The following is a 21,162-nucleotide window of genomic DNA, read 5'->3' on the forward strand; positions in this document are numbered from 1 at the left end:
AGCTGGAAAAGCAAAGAGAGTAATCTCAAAGCTGTTGACGGCCCACTAACGTTTGTGCACAGGTCTGTAGGTAAATTATGCATTAGAAATTTACATGGGCCTGATATTTGATCTTGAAGTAAGGACACATTCAAAGGAGATTAATGGACAAACAGCTATTTTCAATTCATTTATTTGTTTTTTTCACAATTTAAATACAGAGAAATTAAATAAGTTGCAAAATATAGGAAAATTGTAAAAGGAAGCATTCCACAAAAATTCAAGGGGCTAATATCTACAGTAGTAGAGCGCCCCCATAAATAAACAAAGAGGACAAGACAAGAAAAAGTAACACTTTGGTAATTGGTCCAATGAACTTTGAAAAGAGTACAAAAAGAGAGAGAGAGGGGGGTGGGTGGGTGGGGGGGGGGTGGATGGGGGATGGCGGAGGTGGGAGAGAGAGAGAGATCAAAGTGTGGTGAGATGGAAGGGATAGTCGATGATGGGATTAAAGTGTTTTTGTTGGAGATGAGCTATGCAGAGAGAGTTGTAAAAACGGGGGCTGATTAGAAATCGAGGTGAAGAGGGAGATGTAAAGAAAGGGGATTACCTAGGAAGGAAAACCATGTGAGAGTGGATGTTGGAAATATGGGGATTGACTATTTTGTCCACCTTTTTTCGCTTTTGTTTTGACTCATGTTTTGGGCCTTAAAACCCTCAGATACCACAAATCCCATTAAACAATGCTTTTTCATTCATTCATTCATTCATGAGATTCTAGACTATATCAATGTGTCAGTCAAGCCATTGCAAGATTATTCCCGGAATTATCTTTCACAGATTCAGCCGTACGGTGCGGTGTCGTCGGATGCCAGCATCTGTTCCCAGCAAGGAGCGGATATTCTTCAGGGCGGTGGGTCAGCGGTAGATGCCGGCATAGCGACCATGCTCTGCCTGGGAGTCGTTCATTTCCATGCATCCGGTCTCGGAGGGTGAGCCATTTTTCATAACGCCCTTCATCTTAAGAGAATTTGATAATGGTTGACGTCAAATTACTCACGTAGTAAATGTGGTGTTTCTTCATACTAATTAGTCAATTGTCATCTTTGAAAATGAAAGATAAACAAACTCAACAATTCATCTGATCTACAGTAGGTGCACTTGTTCGTTCAGTGAGGAAACCCTTCATTTTGCCCCACATCACTGTCACTTATTTTGCGACCACACGACGAGTGGTTGCATGCATGTACATCAATCACCACTGAGTACTTGAAACAACATCTTTCTTGGAGCCTCTCATGCAGGGCTCGAAATTTCGGTACAATTATCATCAGCCCGTCGGGCGTTTGCCAATCTTAATCCACTATCTCGAAGGATATTTGTACTAGCCCGAACTCTTCAAACTAACGTTAGGCTATGCCTTGCACATGTACTGTACTAAGCACACTCGTAACCTGCAATAAATGTTAGGCCATCGAAACTACAGTGGCATACACAAAAGACACCTCATGTGCAAGCAATCAACTCCTCAATGTTTGTATTTGGAAGGAACTTGCAAAACTGTAATATTAATCGTCATTCTTAATTACTTTTTAGAATAATGTCACAACAATGCAACTGCGATATAGACATGTGCATTACATTGAAAATGCTGAGAGTTGCACGGCCGATGCGTACATATACGTGTACGTATGTCTGTCCGTATGCAATGCTCTAATACCTCCATCAGATTTTGTTATTAATTCGGTATACTATTAATTCGGAACAACAGTGCAAGCGGAAGCCAGTTTTTCAACAACCCGATCACTACTAGTTTTCGTGCCAACTATTTTATGAACAAAAACTTTTTACTACGAAGTAGTGTATTCGTGCAAAATTACTCACCATACGCATACTGTACAGCGATATTCAGGATAGGCCATTCTGTGCATGCAGCTGTACAGTATCTACCTGGGCCGTGCATGTCGTGCAATAGGTATGCATAACGTTAGGGTACGTGTGTTTGCGGATTGATTGCAACTATCATTAAAGAACAGCCAAAGATATTTACCTAATTTAGTATCATGAAGCTGATTTGACTTGCAATGTTTTGAGAGGAATAAGAGATTTGTGCAGAGCTGATTGTGAGGATAATGTTGTTAGAGTTTTGTACATCACCTTAGTGAAAAAATTGTACTAGAACCCATTGGGCTTTGAATTGTAAACTGGCACTAGCCCGAGTGTGTTTGGACCTAGTCCCGTACTAGCGGGCTTACGTATTTGTCGAGACCTGCCCTCATGTTACAGGTCATAAATATACAAAACATGCATAGTGGTGGCCATGCTTCTCCAGGGGCAATCTAAACCGAAAACAGGCTGAGACGATGACCTCTTTGACACGCAGTCGACTTTCTCAAAGCCTCGGATGCCACAATAATATAGCTCTTTTTGCTTGAAACCATCAATGCTGGAGTCAAGGTGTTCTTCACATTGACGTTCCGTTGGGGGGCCTGGGAGGTGGAGGCTGTCAATAACCTGGTGGTGGGGGGGTATACATTTTAATGTTCACTTTATACTTTTATTCAGTATGTTTCACAATTTCCTTCTCAAGTTGAACACAACCAGCACTACAAAGTTTTCTCATCGCTTCCAAATTTGCCCAGACTACCATGGTTTCTGCTTTTGTTGACAAAGCCTTCTGGTGGGACACTCACTCAGCCCCACACAGCACCCCAAGAAACTCTCACAGTGGAAGGGAGGGTGGGGGTGGGGGAATGTTAGCTTATTTTGCCATATAGAAGCTCAGACTTGTGCGCATGTTGATCTTGATGTCTTCAAAGTGCTATGATTGTTAAGCACCCTATTACATTTATCGTGGATGGCCTTAGGACACCACAAGTTTCTTTCTTATGAGCATACATTGTAACATTTTGAGTGTGATTTTTTCCTCCATAATGAATATTCATTTTCAGAGGCGGATTCATGATTATTGGCAACCCGAAGGAACAGAAGAAAGAGGCCATCAATTTCAGAGAAATGTCACCGGATTTGAGCAGTCCAGAAATGTTTACCGGGTCGTTTGTCGAGGTACAGTATGTTATCGTATCACTTGTGTCGCTCAACTTCTACCAATTGTGAAGAATTTCTCTACCACTGGTAAAGTTTCAAACGTTTAGGCCCCACAACCCAGGACCTTCCATGATGTCTGAAACACAACTTACCGTACCCCCTCTCACCCTCTCCCCACTCCCCTCTCATCCCCCCTTCAGAATCAATGCTAAGAATGCATGATAGCTAGCTATAATTTTGGACTAGGTGTTAAGAAAAATATGAATCAAAACCTCAAAAGCTGTAGAAAACGTTGTGTTTTTTTTTTTCGTGACTCACTTTGGCTCTGGCCTCTTCAGGTGGGTTCAGTCAAACAAGATTTCACATGTTTGTATTTCGTGTGGAATATTTCTCACTTATGCAAGTTATTATTTTTTTTTTTTTTTTTTTACAGGGTGGAATGTCTGTAGGCGTGCCTGGTGAAATTGCTGGAATGAGAGCTGCTTGGAAAAAATACGGCAGGTAAATGCGTTTGTCTTTAGATTTCAGGTTTTATGTTATTCTCAGATTCCAGGCTGATCGTAAAGTATTCTTTGAGAGGCCATATAGTGTCTGATCCATCCTGATGTGTGTGTTTTTAGGATATATTTGTATATATACTGTACCATGACTCAAGAAGAGTCTTGCGAGGTGACGACGAGTGGTCGAGAACATATACAGCGCCATTCGTCAGGCAGGGTACACCATTCGTCACGGTATATCACTCATTGCTAAGTACAGATGTACATACACTGCAATGTCCCATTGGGATGAACCATCAGTCACATTTGCACCATGCATCCATCAGTGGTGCTGTGGCCGAGTGGGTAAAGGCTTAGGTTTTTGAAGCAATGAGGCTTAGCAATCGGGAGGTTCCGGGTTCGATACCTGGCTGGGTCATTCCTTGGGTTTTTCATCCAAGAGCAATCTACGGTTTTCCCAATCTGAAATGACTTTCTAAATTAAAAAGGATTCCAAATTTGAGTTATGATGTTATGAATATGGAATTAGAAGCCACCAGATGTGTAAGTTGTTATCCATAAGCCCTCGCGGGTTTCTCCCACATTTACAGTCAGTTCTGCGTCGTAAAAATAACTGCTGATAATTATTATTATTATGATTATAATTATTATTAGAGCTGTCTATAACTTTCCTCTTCATCTGTTTTAAGAACACCCTGGCAGGACCTCTTCACTGAGTCTATCAACTTGGCAAAATACGGCTTCCTAGTTACTGAAGCACTCGGTAAGTTCTTTTAATCACACGTTTCGAGGTTCTGTAGGATGGGCATTCAAAACGGGGCCCACGTTACGTTTAATGCGTTTCTGACTTTTTGGCGGTGTTACCCAAGATGTTAGCCGAGGGACGTTTACCTTTTTTTCGTGGCACGGTTGGATCTAGCTGTTTGAGCCCTCTGTTAAAGTATATTTCCCCATAGTTATTAAAATGATTCAAGTGATTTCTTTAATTCCTTTGTTACTCTGCATTTCAGGTCACATCACCTTTTGGGCAGTCATTAAACCACCAGCATATCCACCTCATTTTTTGAGGGATGACTTAAAGCGGGGGGGGGGTGGGGGTCATTATTAACTAACTTCACCAATGACACTCTATGAGCTTATAAATTTTAATAATGATACAAATCAATCAATTTCAGATCATTTGAAAAAATTAAAAAAGCAACCCCAAAACAATCATGTCATTGAATGCTTTCTTCATATTTTTCATTCTAAAAAAGCCAATCCGTAATTTACCGACCCAGTGCCTAGTATTCCAAACTAACCAAGCTGTTTTGATTGAGAATTATAATAATTTTAATTGCCTTGTTTGAAACATGTAGTCATTTACAGGTGTTTTGCAGAGTCAACGCTGGCAAACTGCTTTAAAGGGGGGGGGGGGAGTTGTAATCCTTACATTTTTACCTCTTGTTTCTGCATCATCAGCGGAAGCCATTCAGAAAGTGGATCTCTCCAAGCTGTCCCGTAATCTGAGAGAACTCATATCCAGAGATGTTGGGAGAGTCAACGCTACGCAACTTTTATATCGACCCGATTACGCCAACCTTTTAATAAAGCTCTCCAAAATGGAAGAACCTTCGTTATCTGTCGTCGGTGATGAAATCGTAGAACTCGTAAGTTTTGAAGAGAAAAAATGAAAAAGAAAAAACAAATCCTGTGAAATTAAAATAAATAAATAAATCCATGAAAAAAAATTGCACTAATAAATTTGAAATAGAAGAAGTTTTAATCATAAACAGCTTCTTTTCATTAAAGACGGCTGTGTGAGTGATAGGTTACTGTGTTAGGCTGTGTTAATACATATATGGTAGTACTACTCCACAAGTGTGTATATAGAATTGCAATTAGTTTTGTGGATAAAGTAATTTTGTAAACAAGAAGAGAAAATTTATAAGCAAGGTATGGTATGATGTCGGTACAATCATGGGTCAGAATGTAGAATTGTTGCTTAACTTTAGAAGGATAGTACGTAACAATGAGGCAGATTTCTGGTCTGTAGCTTAAAACTCACAACTGCATATATACCTATTACCTGTTAGGCTAGAAACTAGGTCTTTGTTTTGTGATAGTAAATTCATAACACCTACTTGCCAGGCCCTAGCCCAATTAAGACATACACCTACCCACAAACACACAAACAAACCGACTCATGCCAGTAGCGTTGAAGAATTTCAACATCTTTCAACTGGGGAATAAGTTCAACGAGTTCCAGTTTAGGTCAAAAGGATCTTATATAGAGACCGTGATTTGCGTATTACTCAAAATTTAGTGATTGGTATATATATATCGGATTCTGAGGAGAAAGCAACGGTCACCAACTATAAACAGATTCGTGCAGAAAGACAGGTCAGATGTTAATAGTTTGTGAGGCAAGGATAAAAAATTGATAAGTTTGGCATGCATTGATTTGCAGTGCTGTGGTCAAACACTAATGAATATGATTGGATATTTTATGTGACTATCCTGATAAATTAGCTTCAATTTAACAAGTTTTCTGTATCTGTAATTTTGCTGATAGATCACCGATGATTCCGGGATAATGACCTTAGCAGATCTAGTCAACTATACCACAGACGACTTGGAAGTTTACTCTATGACCTACCAAGGTAAGAGATGCATTCGATTCAGTCATGTGTCTGTCTGTCTATCAGTCTGTCTGTCTGTCTGTTTGTTTGTTTGAGGAGAGGTACCCTCATCGACCTTAACGTTTCCACTTAGAGACACAAACCTAACCGTCATCATCGGACCATGTGATATCACAGAGTTAACGATCCTTCACTCACAAGGCTAAAGACTTGATTGAGTCTAAAATATGACATCGTACGAGTCACAGCACTTCAATTTTGTTTTCATGTTTGTTCTTCTTTATTTTATTACAATGTTTATGTTCTGTAAATGGGGGAGACGGCTTTCCAATATGCCAAATCTAAAACTCTGAAGTTGTTTACAAGACCTAGTGAAAGAACTTTGCTGATCAATTTAATCAACAATGAAGAAAGCTTGGGATTATAATCTCAATTGGCAAGGAATCACAAGAAGAACCCTAGTTTACCCTAGTTAATCAAAATTACTGGTATGAATATTCAACTATGTTCCTGCTGATTATCTCTTGCTAATCGGTCTATCTAATGATAGGGATTGAGTTTAATATTCTTTGTGTGCTAATTGTATGTTTAAGTACTATACTTTCTCTGTGTGTTTTGCCTTCATTGGACGTAAGAAACAAATTGCCCTTTGCGCATTCACTCGGACCTCGCAATATCCTAAATATCTTTTGACAATAGGATGATTATATCTCCGATGGTTTACTTCCTTGCAGATCAGGAAGTCTATTCTACGGGTGCACCCAGTAATGGTCCAATGGCGCTAGCGATATTGAATATAATGGAAGGTTACAACTATACCACAGTCAACGCCTCTGATCCTTTATTCTACCATAGATTTGTAGAGGTAAGAAGGGTTCACCTCAGATAATAGTTTCACCTAGAATTATCTGTTAAAAAGACACCATAGATCTGTAGAGGTAAGGAGGTTTCACCTCAGAGCTATCCAAGGTTGGTAGAGGTAACCAGTTCACCTTGAATTATCTGTTTAAAAGACACCATTGATGTGTAGAGGTAAGGAGGTTTCACCTCAGAGCTATCCAAGGTTTGTAGAGATAATAGTTAACCTTGAATTATCTGTTAAAAAGACACCATTGATTTGTAGAGGAAAGTAGGTTTCACCTCAGAGCTATCCAAGGTTTGTAGAGATAACCAGTTCACCTTGAATTACCTGTTTAAAAGACACCATTGATCTGTAGAGGTAAGGAGGGTTCACCTCAGAGCTATCCAAGGTTTGTAGAGATAACCAGTTCACCTAGAATTATCTGTTAAAAAGACACCATTGATCTGTAGAGGTAAGGAGGTTTCACCTCAGAGCTATCCAAGGTTGGTAAAGATAACACCTAGAATTATGAATTATGTTCACCTAGAATTATGAGGGCTCACACCTCCCAAGGTAGATTTGCCTCAAATCTATCTACTTTGTAAAATTGTATGGATTACCTCAGAGGGTACCTAAGATTTGAATAGGTAATGAGGTTTCTCTTTAAATTGCCACCATAGTCTAGATTTGTAGAGGTAATAAGGTTTTTACCTCAAATCTACCTCGTTCTTTGTGAGGTTTAAGTCAGAGTCTACCTAAGGGTTTATAGAGGTAAGGAGGGTTTGCCTCACACCCCCTCCCCTCAAGATAGATTTGTAGGGGTCATGAGGGTTTACCTCAAATCTAACCTCTAATAAATAATAAAAAAAATCTGTAGAGGTAATAATGTTCCCTCTGAAGAGTTAATACAGACATGTTTACCACTGAGCCACAATAAAAAGATTTGAAGACGTACGAAGCTGTTACCTGAAAAAGCTGTTGCATAATGAAAAGAGGTAACAATCGTTTCAACAGATTTTTTGCAATAAGAAGGCGTTAAGGCTGGAAAAAAGTAAATTGTACACGTAAGGAAATAGACTTGAAACAGGTACAATGGATTTGGAAACTTCCGATGGTTTGTGTACCTCCAGTGATGCTACAAATGTTTAGAGTAAGGGTTTTATTTTCACATATCCTTGGTATCTCACAAACCTACCATGGAACCTCTATAGACATGGTTTTTGCATCACCTGTGCTAGGCGCCGATGTCTATATCTTTAAAAAAAAACAAAAAATCTAATACTTATTTTTATGACGTATTTTTCTTTTTCATAGGCTTTAAAGCTCTCAGAAGCCTATGCTACTGGCCTGGGTGATCCCACTTTTACTCCAGGTATTGGCAACTTCACAATCAAAATGCTAAGGTAAGTATAAAATCCATCCGTTTTTCGGAGGTTAATTTTTCAGAAGCTTGAATGGAAACGTATCTAGGCTAAAATTAAACAGTTGTAGAGTAGGGTTAGACATTCTCCAGGGTTGAATGACTTTATTAACTTTGTTTCATGTTTGTTAGGGTGTTTGTTTGCGTGTGAATGTTTGCAAGTATGCATGGGAGAATCCATGCATATGTCTGTTACACATGTATGTTTGTTTTATATTTTACCCAAAATTGATGTCATAGTGAACTGATTTACAAAATTGACCTGAGCAGAAAAATACACTTATTGATAATGTTTAACCAATGGTCAAACAATCATGGATGGCCACCGAAAAAGCCTTAGACAAGGGCAAGCAACGTCAGTCAATAACCGGTTAATCATCAAATCATCCAAATAATTAATCCCTTTCAAATCAGTGAAGAATTATCTTGTTAACAGTTTAACCGTCAAAATTGAACCGCTTAACCCAATTTTTTTATTCGTTTTGGTTGGTTTCACAGAGATGATTTGCTACAGTAGCTCAGAACTGGTAAAAGAAAAATGTCCATTTGATCTTACGTAGAACATCGATGTGTCTATATTTCACAGAGGAAGAATGTTCTTTCTGGATATTGAAACATTTTGTGGTTCTCATTTTATTCTTGTCCAAATGTAAAATCATTGCTCTTCATCGGTTAGATAGTTATATTTGGAATTTATTATAAATGGCAAGGAATCACAAAGCCTTTCATTTGCTTTCTGGTTAACAAGAGTACAAATGTTGGTTCTTTTTTGAGTTGTAAACATAATTTTTTAAGAGTCATTAAATGTCATTTTGATACTCCATTTTTGATAGAAAAATCTCTTTGTTTTGATAGAGCTGAGTATCCCTCTGAAGTTTGATTCAAGGTTTATACACGAATTGGTCACTAGCTGAGATAACAGCCTTGCTGTTTATGTAGTGTCCTTCATGTGTTAACATTATACTGTAATGTTATGATGTATTTGCATCTTGTACAAACAAATGAGAAATAAATTTGAAATTGAATGATTGGTACACATTCCAACTTATGAGTGATAAGGCTGTTTGTGGATTCAGTGATTTCAGTACGTCTCACACTGACTTAGGAAAACTGGATTTGGTGGAGATCATTGGTGCTTTTGTTTTGCTAATAACAGGCCCATCTTTGCATTTGGTTATCAGTTTTACCCGAACTGATCGAGTATTGTTCAGTCGTTAAGACCAAGTCACAGTTCAAAGTTTTCCACCAAAATGAAGATATTTCTGGATGAATAAATTCAAAAGATTTGACCCTCTTCTCAACTTTTCATCACCCGTACACCCTTAAGATGCCAGTATTAATCTCATGTCAAATGCAAACATTTCTAAATGTTTGACTTGTTTTGCTTTGTTGTTTTTTAACGTGAAAACTTGATCCCGAAGTCAAGATTTTGGCGTACAATCAGTACAAGATTTCCATGTTGAATCCGGAGAAACTTCAAGAAATTTCTCAAACCCAATGCCAGACAGACTTTCTATTCACATGCATTTTTTTTGTTGCACATTTCTCAGTAACGATACCACAAAGAAATTGCGCAAGAAAATTAACGACACTTCGACCCTTGACCTGAAGCAGTATTACCCGGGACAGATTCACATGCCGACTTCAACATACGGGGGATCGCAGGTGGTTGCTATAGGTCCGGATGGAACCATGGTATCCATTTCCAGGTATGTATAAATGTGTTTTTTTTTTTTTTTTTTTGTGGTATGGGCAAACTTTGAAGTTTTTGTCTGATGTCATGGTTTAGTGGTTCGGCTCTAAAGGACGGAGGAAAACAGTTTAATATTTTTGGGGTACGGTTTCCTTCCATTTACCGCAAGACCCGGCAAATTGCGACACAGATTTAAAACCGTAAACACCACATAGATCGGTAGAATCGTGAAATTGATCCCCGGACTTGATTTCATTTCCTCGCAGCACTTTAAATTCTCCGTTCGGTGCCAAGCTGATGACGACCAGCGGAATCATTCTGAACGATGCGATGAACAGCTTCGATTGGGAAGGCAAGTCAGATTACAAGCCCTCCGCGGTGAGTATATTTAAAACGAGCCATTCCGGTATATATTATTTCCCACAATTCCTTTCAATGTTTACCAGAGTCTTTTAATGAAGAGGACTGAAAATAAAAGGAATAACCAAGCCTTAAATTTTAAACAAACTTCAATAAAGGGAGCTTGTGAAACGAAGCACGTTGATCCAACTCCCTGTTTTATTAGCCTGGCCTGTTGTTGAGATAAAATGAAAATGGAATGTTAAAATTATATTGAATTCATTTGTATGAGGCCATTACACACTAATCAGTGACGTTGTACGTGGGACTACACTATAACATCTCCTTTTTGTTTAAAATTATTACTCTTGTAAATATTGAAAAAGTGTTAATTAAGCCTTGAAAATCATGCAATTGTTTGACGGGATGTTACAATGAAGGTTCTTAAGCATTTAGCAGTGATCTCAGCCATAAGGGGAGGGGGGGTGTCTCAGTTGTGTAACTGGAAACAGAGTAAGATAGCTCGGAAGAAATTTCATACAGTAGTTAACGGAACAAAGCTGTCAAGATTTGAATTTGCAGCAATGCGTTTCAATTTAACTTTGTTCTAAATCCCATGTAAAAGTGCACAAAATTTTATTTTGTCATGTGTCGTGTGGCCAGACTGTAAATCTGTCCCGATCGTTTTCTTGTCAAAATTTGAAAATCTTATATTGCCGCATTTTAACCCGTACGTAGGTTGTGCTTTGCTTTGCTTTAAAGCTTTGTGTTCACATTGTGAAAGGATGATAGCCGTCAGATTCGCTTAGCAAAACGAGGTAAAATTATCGGTCTGGGAATAATTCCCCGACCTGTTTTTCCGCCGATCTGTTTTTCGTTCCGCAGGCTAATCTTCTCGGACCATCAAAGCGCCCCCAGGCGGATCTCGCGCCGCTTCTTTCGTGGAACGTCTCAAATTTTTGCACCCGTCGGTTCGGCATCGGTGGGGTGAGCGGCATCAGCAATCGAAAGGAGGGCGGCCGGAGCGCTGCAGGGGTAGCCCAGGTAGCCTTGAGGTTACTGATGGGGTACAACATTACATCGGCTATCAAACCCAAAGTGAGAGTCTTTGATGCGCTTGTTCCAGATGTGTTAGAGATTGAAGGTAGGTCAAACATTTTTAGCAGAGAAAATCCATTAAAGTAAAGTAATAGTGCCAAACTAAAGGTTTTTTTCTGTGACTTTTACAAATTTTAAATATTTGAAGGTAAAATTGAAATAAAGTTGAAAACGTTGTGAACACGATAACTCGAAAAGTACATCTTTGTTGAACTTCATACATGGTATGTAGAAGCAGCTTGTTGAGTGCCAGAACCCTATCGGAATTGGTGGAGGTCAAAATGAGGCCAACAGGTTCTGAAAAAAAAGTCTAAAAGGCTTTTCAGACATGATATTCCACTATTAAAGCTACAATTATTCTGTGATGCCTTGATTTTCTTTTGGTGAATATAGTTTGGTCAAATTTAGTTTAATATTGTGAAGGGAATCAAACAAACATTCATTAGTAAAATTTAATGAATAGGATTTTTGGTAGTAGAGCTGATTTGTTAGCTCAACATTGGTTAAGAGAAAAATGTCCTTATTCATATGTCTATGTTGCAATATCCTTACCGGTGGAATAAATGGTTGGGGTCCTCAAGGCAGTGCATGCTACAAATAAGAGCTGAAAATCTCTGATCGTTTGTGGTTCTCGCTTAATTCTTGGATGAAGTTAACTCACTTGCTCTACCATAGTCAGATATTTATTGGTTGTGGAAATTTGGATCTTTTTTTTAGGGGGGGGGGGGGGAATTTGGAATCACAAAGCCCAACTGGTTTTTTATTTACTTTTTTCGTTTAGATGGCATTACCAATGAAACGATTGCAGCGTTTGAAAAGATGTACGATTCTATCGATACAGAGAAGAGAGGTATCAGTGTCGTTCACGGAGTGATGAAAGAAAAAGACCAACTATCGGCGAGAGCCGATACCAGGCAGCTTGGAGCTAAAGCTGTCAAGTTTGGTAGACCATGAGGCTTATGTATGCTATCTGAGTAGTTAAATACTTTGGGAACCCAAGGTTGGTGTTTAAAAGGGATGTTTAAAGTATTGAAAAGAGCTGGCTGGACAGCATTGTCTCTTGGTACCCAAAATTTTAAGGAATTAAGACTGCCTCAAGTTAGTAATATTTCGTCATGAAAACTTGTGCGCACACAAAAAGTTAATGCAAAAAGGTAACTCTCATAAAAAAAGGAATATTTATAGAATTGTCTTAGAAATGCTGAAATGTGTGTTATAAGTTTTTGTTTGTTAAACTATGTGACCATTTTTAGCAAATCTAGCAGGTTTTGTGAAAAACGTCTAGTGCCTTTAAAGAACGTTTGCAGGTCATCAATTTTGACCATTAACCTTTACTTGCTTTTTAAGGTCTCTTCGGAAACCACATGGTTGGTTGTCTGATAAGATATCGGTATGCGAATGGTAGGTGTGACAGGGTCCTTTAACTGTAGCTCTGTAAGCAGGCCATCCCCAGAAGGACCTATTTGTTCTTGTGAGGACGACCCACGGTCCCCAGGAGGACATGTTTGTTCTTGTGAGGAGGACCCACAGTCCCCAGGAGGACTTATTTGTTCTTGTGAGGAGGACCCACCGTCCCTAGGAGGACCTATTTGTTCTTGTGATGACGACTCACTGTCCCTAGGAGGACCTATTTGTTCTTGTGAGGACGACCCACCGTCCCTAGGAAGACCTGTTTGTTCTTGTGAGGACAGCCCACCACCGCCTGACAACAAATATGTTAGCGTCAGGATGTCTTTAAAAGTTGGCATTGTGTGACAGGACATTGCAAGTCAACAACTTAAACAGTATGAAGATAGCATTATACAATAAATGGATAATAAATTATTGACCATAATATTTTTCAAAAGGTTAGAGAACTATAAAGATGTCTTCCTATAGTTTTGAGAGTCGGATAATTAAAAATGTATTATTTTAAACTTAGCATTCTGAGGATGATTCAAAGTTGTCCCCTGGAGGACGAATTTGTCCTCTGGAGGTCAACCCACCGTCTCCTGACAACAATTTTATAAGCCTCAGACAAACTGGATTTCTTTAAATGGTATTGCAATACTTCATGGAATATCACAAGGCAACACAATAGTATTCTCACTATTATGGTTGCCAGACATATACCCCCGGACAAATACCTCTGGGACAAGTACCCCCGGACTTATACCTCTGGGACAAGTACCCCCCTGACAATCACCCCCCAGACAAATACCCCCAAGGGCGAATACCTCCGAGGACAACTACCCCCAGGACAACTACCCCCCGGACAGACCACTGGCGTAGCAAGTGGGGGACAGAGGAAATAATACCATCAGAAATGTTGGGATCGCAAAAGCGATTGTGAAAAGAACGAGCGATCAAAAATGATTTTAGTACATGGATGTGTAACTGATTGCTCCGATTTGCATCCAAGGGCATTTCGAAAACGAGATATACGCAGGCCCATACGCTGGGGGAGGGGAGGGGTCGAATGGTTTGGAAGACCATCATTTCCCACTTGGCACCATCAAATATTGAAATTAAGGGGCCAGCCCTCCCCTAAGACTCGTCCCACAGGATACAGATCAGTATCGTGAATTCGACCCCCATGGCGAAATCATGTGTGCGTGTCTGATTTACAAAGCAGAGTGGAAATGGGGAAATGATGACGGTCGTGGGGAGGGGTATAAGGGAAAAGCGCATAATGCGAAGAACGCGTATATTATGTAGAAGGTATATAGACCTAGATCTCACATGAGAATCACGCCACATGCCAGTGATATCAAAAGAAGTACACATGACAAAGTTCTCCTATCCCAGTCTCTTTTCGGTCCAATAACAGTGAATAATTGTTGAACAGTGGCACTCCAGGCTTCTGTGAATATTTAGTTTAATTGAGAGTTAAAGATTGAAATAGGAAAGTAAGAATCTATATTATGTCATGCATGTATTACGAGTTGCAAGTCTTATTTAATCTTTTTTACTTCAACTCTTTTCATTTATGACAACTGATGTCTCTAACTTTGTTTGTTTAAGCCTATACCTTCTGTTTGTATTTCAACATGACGTCATATGACCTCTAAGATCGGACACGATTATACGGCTGAAAAAAACTTTGCGTTTCGGAGATTAATAGTACAGAATAGTGTCACTATAGCAAATAGTAAATTAATAGTTACTACCAGCAGTGAGCAATGCCCAACCCAACCCCCGGGCCTCGGTCCATTGTCAAACCCTATCCAGGAGTTTTGGGGGCTTATATATGAAAAGCTTGAATCTTTTTAAAAGTCAGGAGGAGGTTATAAGGGCCAGGGCACACGACGACCCTAGTGGTGCCAGTTTAACCGTCACCCTGACCCAATTTTAAATATGCTCTCGGAGTTGCCCAAGGGACCAGGGTAGGCCTATATTTTGAGGCCCGCGGGAAACTAAACTCGAAAAAAGATGGGCGTATCCGTCGCTGCATCCGTCTCCAATAGTTAACGGCATATATCCGGGGGTATTTATCCAGGGGGTAATTGTCTAGGGGTATTCGTCCGAGGGGGTAGTTGCCCGGGTAGGTACTTGTCCGGGGGGTTTTGTCCTCGGGGGGTATTTGTCCGGTGGGTATCTGTCCGGGTGGTAGTTGTCCTGGGGGGTAGTTGTCCGGGATGCTATTTGCCCAAGGGGGTATCTGTCGGGGTGGTAATTGTCCGGGGGGTTATTGTCTGGGGGTAATCGTCGGGGGGGGCGGGTTATTGTCTGGGGGGTAATCGTCTGGGGGGTATTTGTCTGGGGGGTATTTGTGCGGTCACGCACTCTTAAAGGTTTAATTTCACATTTTACAAATATTTCCTCGTGTTCAATATTCTCCCAAATATGAGACAAAATGGAAGGTAAAATAGAAAGAGCACAATGTTCTGGGTTTTGATTTTCCATATTTTTTTTGTCATGGAAAAATGTTGAAAAATTAATTTTTTCCACTGTTCAATACCAGTATCGCAACGGAGGAACAAATGCAGTGTCGTATTCGAAAGAGAAAATATGAAGCGTTTTCATCTTTTTTTTGGCTTCATGCAGACACATTGTACTATTTATAGCATGCAACATTAACGTTTGTTAATGTTCATTATCATCCAAAATGTATATCTTTATGATTGATTAATGATGAACATTCTCAAATTTTAATAACTTTACAATTTGTCATATTTATGTCAACAAGTTGACCAATGTCCAAGTTAAGCCGATTGGTCGAGTCAAACTGGTGAAGGTATTCAAACGTTAAATAGTTTGTATCGGTTTATTGTAAAATTCTTGAAAATCTACATCATTAAATTAATAAAAAAAAAGTATTGAAAGCAGGGTTAAGACTTTATGGGTATGGCAGGATCCATGCTTTGCCATTTGCGCCTAAAAACTGCAATAGTAACACCCCCATCACAGTAAAGACATGAAGGGGTCATATCAATTTTCCAAAAATACCTGTTTCAGGGTATCTCTTTTAAGTTTCAAAATATTGTTCCATGTTTTTCTTCATCAGAAATTTCATTCTATTTTATCCGAAATTCATACGCTACAACTCTGAAGCAATTTTTCAAGCCACATGTTTCTAGCAGATATGATTTGGCATGGCAAGAGGGGTTGGACAGAAAATATTTGTTATTTGTTAAATATTTGTGCTTTTGTCAAGTTTTTCTTCATTTCAACTCAAACACTTTGGCGGGAGAGAGAGGGAGAGGGGTGGAGACTTTTCATCTCAATGTTAACTTTGTTTTCTTTTTTTAACTCATAAAGCAGTTTAAAAGCTTTTACTCAGTACTGGCTAAATGCATTTGGAATGAAAGTGGCCAGTTTATAAGAAGTGCAATATGCTGTAAGAAAGATAGCTAGTATTCTTTTCTATTTAGTTTTTTTTCATTATTATTATTATTACAAAGTCTATGGATACCATCTCTGTTTACGGTATATCTGTTTAGTGGTTATGTTCACGTATTAGAAGATTTAGAACGGATTTCGTGTGCATACATTCCAAATTCAATGGCCATATGAAATTTCCCAGTGTAATTTAATGTTTATTCATTCATGCACTGATGTCCATCAAATATGAGTGGTTGCGGTCCTAAATCCTGCGTAATTTAATGTTTATTCATACTTAGTAAAGATTCCTAAATCCTATTGGTCCATTCAGGTCAGCTGACCGTGGTTAATCCTGTGAGTAACGCACGGTAAAATTACGGGGCATCACTTTAATAAATCTTTGGTTATATGTAACCAAAAATGTTTTGTTTTATGATTTTTCCCCCACACAAATGGTAGTGTATGAATGAACGGGGTTAATCAACGGTCTAGCGTGCGTTACTCACATGATTAATGCACTCCGGGTGTTAATGCTATCGCTGGATGCACTCGGGCTCCGCCCTCGTGCATCGCTTGCATTATCCCCCGATCGTGCATTAATCCTGTGAGTAACGCACGCTAGACCGTTGATTAACCCCTTATTTATTCTTTCATTCACTGATGCCAATCAAATATGAGTGGTTGTGGTCCATACTCCTGTTGTCATTACGATTTTGTTACTAGTACAAAAAAAAATCGCAAAATTCATTCAAAACTTGATTTTTTTTTTACGGAATTTCATCCCACAGACAACTTTTCGATGAAAAAGAAAAGTGCAAAAACAAGTGTTTCATGCTACCATGGTAGGTGTTGATCTTGGCGGCTGAACCCTTCCCTCAACATATTCAAACAGAATCTCTCGGCTTCATTTCTTGCCTGATAAACTTTTCTAGTTTTCCGGGCACTCACATTTTTTTGAATGTAACTTGGCTGAGGTCTCTGGCAGCCTGTAGGTTGAATTCAACGAAAAACTTCTATAGAGATATCAATGTATGTATTTGCTGCTGAGTGCTGCCATTCCAATAGCAGCTCCCCGGTAGTAGCAAAGTGCGGTACGTCATAGATTTGGTTGATTTTTGGGGGCAAGGATTCTGAATTTTAATTTTTTACCAGGTAAGTGGCCAGTCGATAAAAAGACATCTCACGCTAGTTAGAGGGAGCAATTTACAGATTACGGGAAGATTATTTGAGGAAAAAAATTGCGGTCAATACCGAATATATGTGCGACAATATTGTCAGAATGTTGCATGTACAGGGTCCGGTCCAGGTGTGACCGGCTAAGTTATTTGTCAGTTAAAAGGAAGTTCACTATTTTATAGTACTGTGTCATAATATTTTGATCTTTCTAACATATTTCCAAAACTTACTCTTTTCTAAACTTGGGAGACACTTTTATCATATTTTATGCTCATGAATGTGGAAAGGCATTACAATTTGACTGCTTCTTCGAGGTCAATATATATTTAGACATTTTTGGTTAAAGTGAAGAAAGGTAAAGACTCTGTGTTATATTTATGATGGATGAATTTTGCTGTTTACGTTAAAATGCACCCGATTCTCGTGGCTTTATCAGTTAAGACTGGTAAACTGAGTACCCTGAGTTAATCAGTTTAAAACTGAAGTGTTTTGCAATAATTTCTTAACATGTGTTACAGTTATATCTCAGTTGTTCCTGAGAAGGACTTGACAAACAAAAAATACTAAACACACAATCCTATGCTTAATTATTGACTGGACCAATCAGACTACTCTAAAGGTTTTGCCAATAATTTCGTCTACATTTTTACAGAAAGTGGATGACACTTTACTGCAAAAGGCTTAAAATCTGCAATTTGAACCACCCTTACAAAGTATACATACTAGTCAAACATAAGGACAGTTGTCTAGACTCCGTCATTAGTTCAAACAGCCTTTCAGCAATTTTTCAACAGCAGCATCTGCTGACAGGTCTAATATGTGTTACCGGTGTTATAACACACTTTAGTTTATACTGATTAACGGTTGTCTCGTATTCACAGTACAAACTGATCAAGCCATGTACATTGGGTGCACAGTAGCGTCTGCTGACAGTCTAACTTGTGTTACAACACACTTTAGTTTATACTGATTTACGGTTGTTTCTTATTCACAGTACAAACTGATCGAGCCATGTACATTGGGTGCACAGTAGCATCTTCTAACAGGTCTAACATGTGTTACAGTGTTATAACACACTTCAGTTTGTACTGATTAACGATTGTCCCATACTCACAGTACAAACTGATCAAGCCATGTACATTGGGTGCACAGTAGCGTCTGCTGACAGTCTAACTTGTGTTACAACACACTTTAGTTTATACTGATTTACGGTTGTTTCTTATTCACAGTACAAACTGATCGAGCCATGTACATTGGGTGCACAGTAGCATCTTCTAACAGGTCTAACATGTGTTACAGTGTTATAACACACTTCAGTTTGTACTGATTAACGATTGTCCCATACTCACAGTACAAACTGATCAAGCCATGTACATTGGGTGCACAGTAGCGTCTGCTGACAGTCTAACTTGTGTTACAACACACTTTAGTTTATACTGATTTACGGTTGTTTCTTATTCACAGTACAAACTGATCGAGCCATGTACATTGGGTGCACAGTAGCATCTTCTAACAGGTCTAACATGTGTTACAGTGTTATAACACACTTCAGTTTGTACTGATTAACGATTGTCCCATACTCACAGTACAAACTGATCAAGCCATGTACATTGGGTGCACAGTAGCGTCTGCTGACAGTCTAACTTGTGTTACAACACACTTCAGTTTATACTGATTAACGGTTGTATCGTATTCACAGTACAAACTGATCAAGGCATGTACATTGGATATACAGTAGCATCTGATAACAGGTCTAACATGTATTAAGGTGTTATAACACACTTCAGTTTGTACTGATTAACGGTTGTCTCATATTCACAGTACAAACTGATCAAGCCATGTACATTGGGTGCACAGTAGCGTCTGCTGACAGTCTAACTTGTGTTACAACACACTTCAGTTTATACTGATTAACGGTTGTATCGTATTCACAGTACAAACTGATCAAGCCATGTACATTGGATATACAGTAGCATCTGATAACAGGTCTAACATGTATTAAGGTGTTATAACACACTTCAGTTTGTACTGATTAACGGTTGTCTCATATTCACAGTACAAACTGATCAAGCCATGTACATTGGATATACAGTAGCATCTGATAACAGGTCTAACATGTATTAAGGTGTTATAACACACTTCAGTTTGTACTGATTAACGGTTGTCTCATATTCACAGTACAAACTGATCAAGCCATGTATATCGGGGATCTGTAATATCTGCTAACAGGTCTAACATATGTTACAGTGTTATAATACACTTCAGTTTATACTGGTTAACAGTTGTCTCTTATTCACAGTACAAACTGATCAAGCCATGTATATATTCAATGTAAAATGATATGCTTAGGTTAAGTCAGTGTCCATGTTCTTTTTGTTAACCAAAAACAAATGTCACTGAAATAGACATTCCAAGGAAATCTGTCAACCGTTCGTCAATATTTCCTTCTTTTTTCCTCTTTGGTTTGTAATGTTTATAATTCACCTATTATTAGTGTTTTAAGTTGAAAGATGTGGTAAAATAGAAATGTTTTCATTCCATTCAATTTCGTTTTGCCCAGTATGAACTATATTATGCCCTTCAAGTTATGTGCAAAGTAACACGATTCATTTATATCCGTTGGAAGGTACTTAGCCTATTCCAGGTTGACGGATAATATCATCGCAACATACTATAAAATCACACAGCTGGGAGCTTAACGATTATTGCAGTATAGCAAAGGTGGGCAACCTACGGCCCGCGGGCCACATGCGGCCCGCCAGTGAGTTTTTTTGTGGCCTGTGTGATGTCTCAAGAAAAAGAGAAAAAAATCAATCTATTTTACATCATCACAATAACGAGCTAGCTGCTTAACATTTATCAGCACTAATGATGCTCTCAGGTAGGCCTTTTATCCCCATTAATTATCAACTGTAATGTTTTGACAATATGTTTTTGTGAATACAGATTAAGTACACACAGCAATTGCTTGAAAGTCCTCGGAATCAAAGGTTTGAAATCAACAGCAGGTCGTTGGTTAGGTGTGGCCCTGCAGTCAATTTTGCACTCCTTATATATCTGGCCCATTAATTCATTCAAAAAGGTTGCCCACCCATGCAGTATAGCAATTAGCTAGGCTGAATTGTATTTTGTATACATATTACCAGACAAATTTGCAATACCGTGAAGTAGGTTAACACGTTTGACAAACAGACTGACGCCTTTTTAATGAATCACCTTTATATAGTGTTGTAAGAGTATACTTCTCTCTCCAATCAATAATTTGAACCATTTGCTTGTTTGCTGCTTAATTGCTTATTACATCTTGTCAAATGTTTGCTTGAACAGTTGTTTTCAATTAATTACATATGGCCCCTTTTTTGGTTTGAAGAGGCAAAACGTACAAGCTGACAGGACTCTATATGTACAGTATATATATATATATATATATATATATATATATATATATATAATATATATACACACATATATATATATATACACACACATATATATATATATATATAAATATATATATATGTATATATATATATATATATATACACACACACACATATATATATACACACATATATATATATATACACACACACACACACATATATATATATATATATATATATGTATATATATATCTAGATCTC

The 21,162-nt window shown here is 38.5% G+C and overlaps 1 protein-coding gene across 2 annotated transcripts in view; it reads left to right on the top strand.

Moving 5' to 3' along the window:
• The window catches only part of LOC139984188 (glutathione hydrolase 1 proenzyme-like), a 48,300-nt gene that overhangs the window by 4,081 nt on the left and 23,057 nt on the right, over positions 1-21,162 (top strand). The window contains exons 3-14 of one of the 2 annotated variants that reach the window (XR_011798968.1): positions 820-971; positions 2,931-3,045; positions 3,461-3,528; positions 4,217-4,290; positions 4,989-5,176; positions 6,082-6,169; positions 6,883-7,013; positions 8,304-8,392; positions 9,960-10,118; positions 10,369-10,480; positions 11,327-11,585; positions 12,321-17,494. Coding sequence is in view for 1 of the 2 variants with exons in the window: in XM_071997972.1 (XP_071854073.1) it covers positions 820-971; positions 2,931-3,045; positions 3,461-3,528; positions 4,217-4,290; positions 4,989-5,176; positions 6,082-6,169; positions 6,883-7,013; positions 8,304-8,392; positions 9,960-10,118; positions 10,369-10,480; positions 11,327-11,585; positions 12,321-12,493 (1,608 nt within the window). In the remaining variant the exon portion in view is untranslated. Of the gene's footprint in view, positions 1-819; positions 972-2,930; positions 3,046-3,460; positions 3,529-4,216; positions 4,291-4,988; positions 5,177-6,081; positions 6,170-6,882; positions 7,014-8,303; positions 8,393-9,959; positions 10,119-10,368; positions 10,481-11,326; positions 11,586-12,320; positions 19,946-21,162 lie in introns of those variants that run through there. The other variant, XM_071997972.1, reaches the window with a different exon arrangement.

This window comes from Apostichopus japonicus, chromosome 17 (genome assembly GCF_037975245.1).
Source record: "Apostichopus japonicus isolate 1M-3 chromosome 17, ASM3797524v1, whole genome shotgun sequence".
NCBI classification, from domain to species: Eukaryota; Metazoa; Echinodermata; class Holothuroidea; order Aspidochirotida; family Stichopodidae; genus Apostichopus; species Apostichopus japonicus.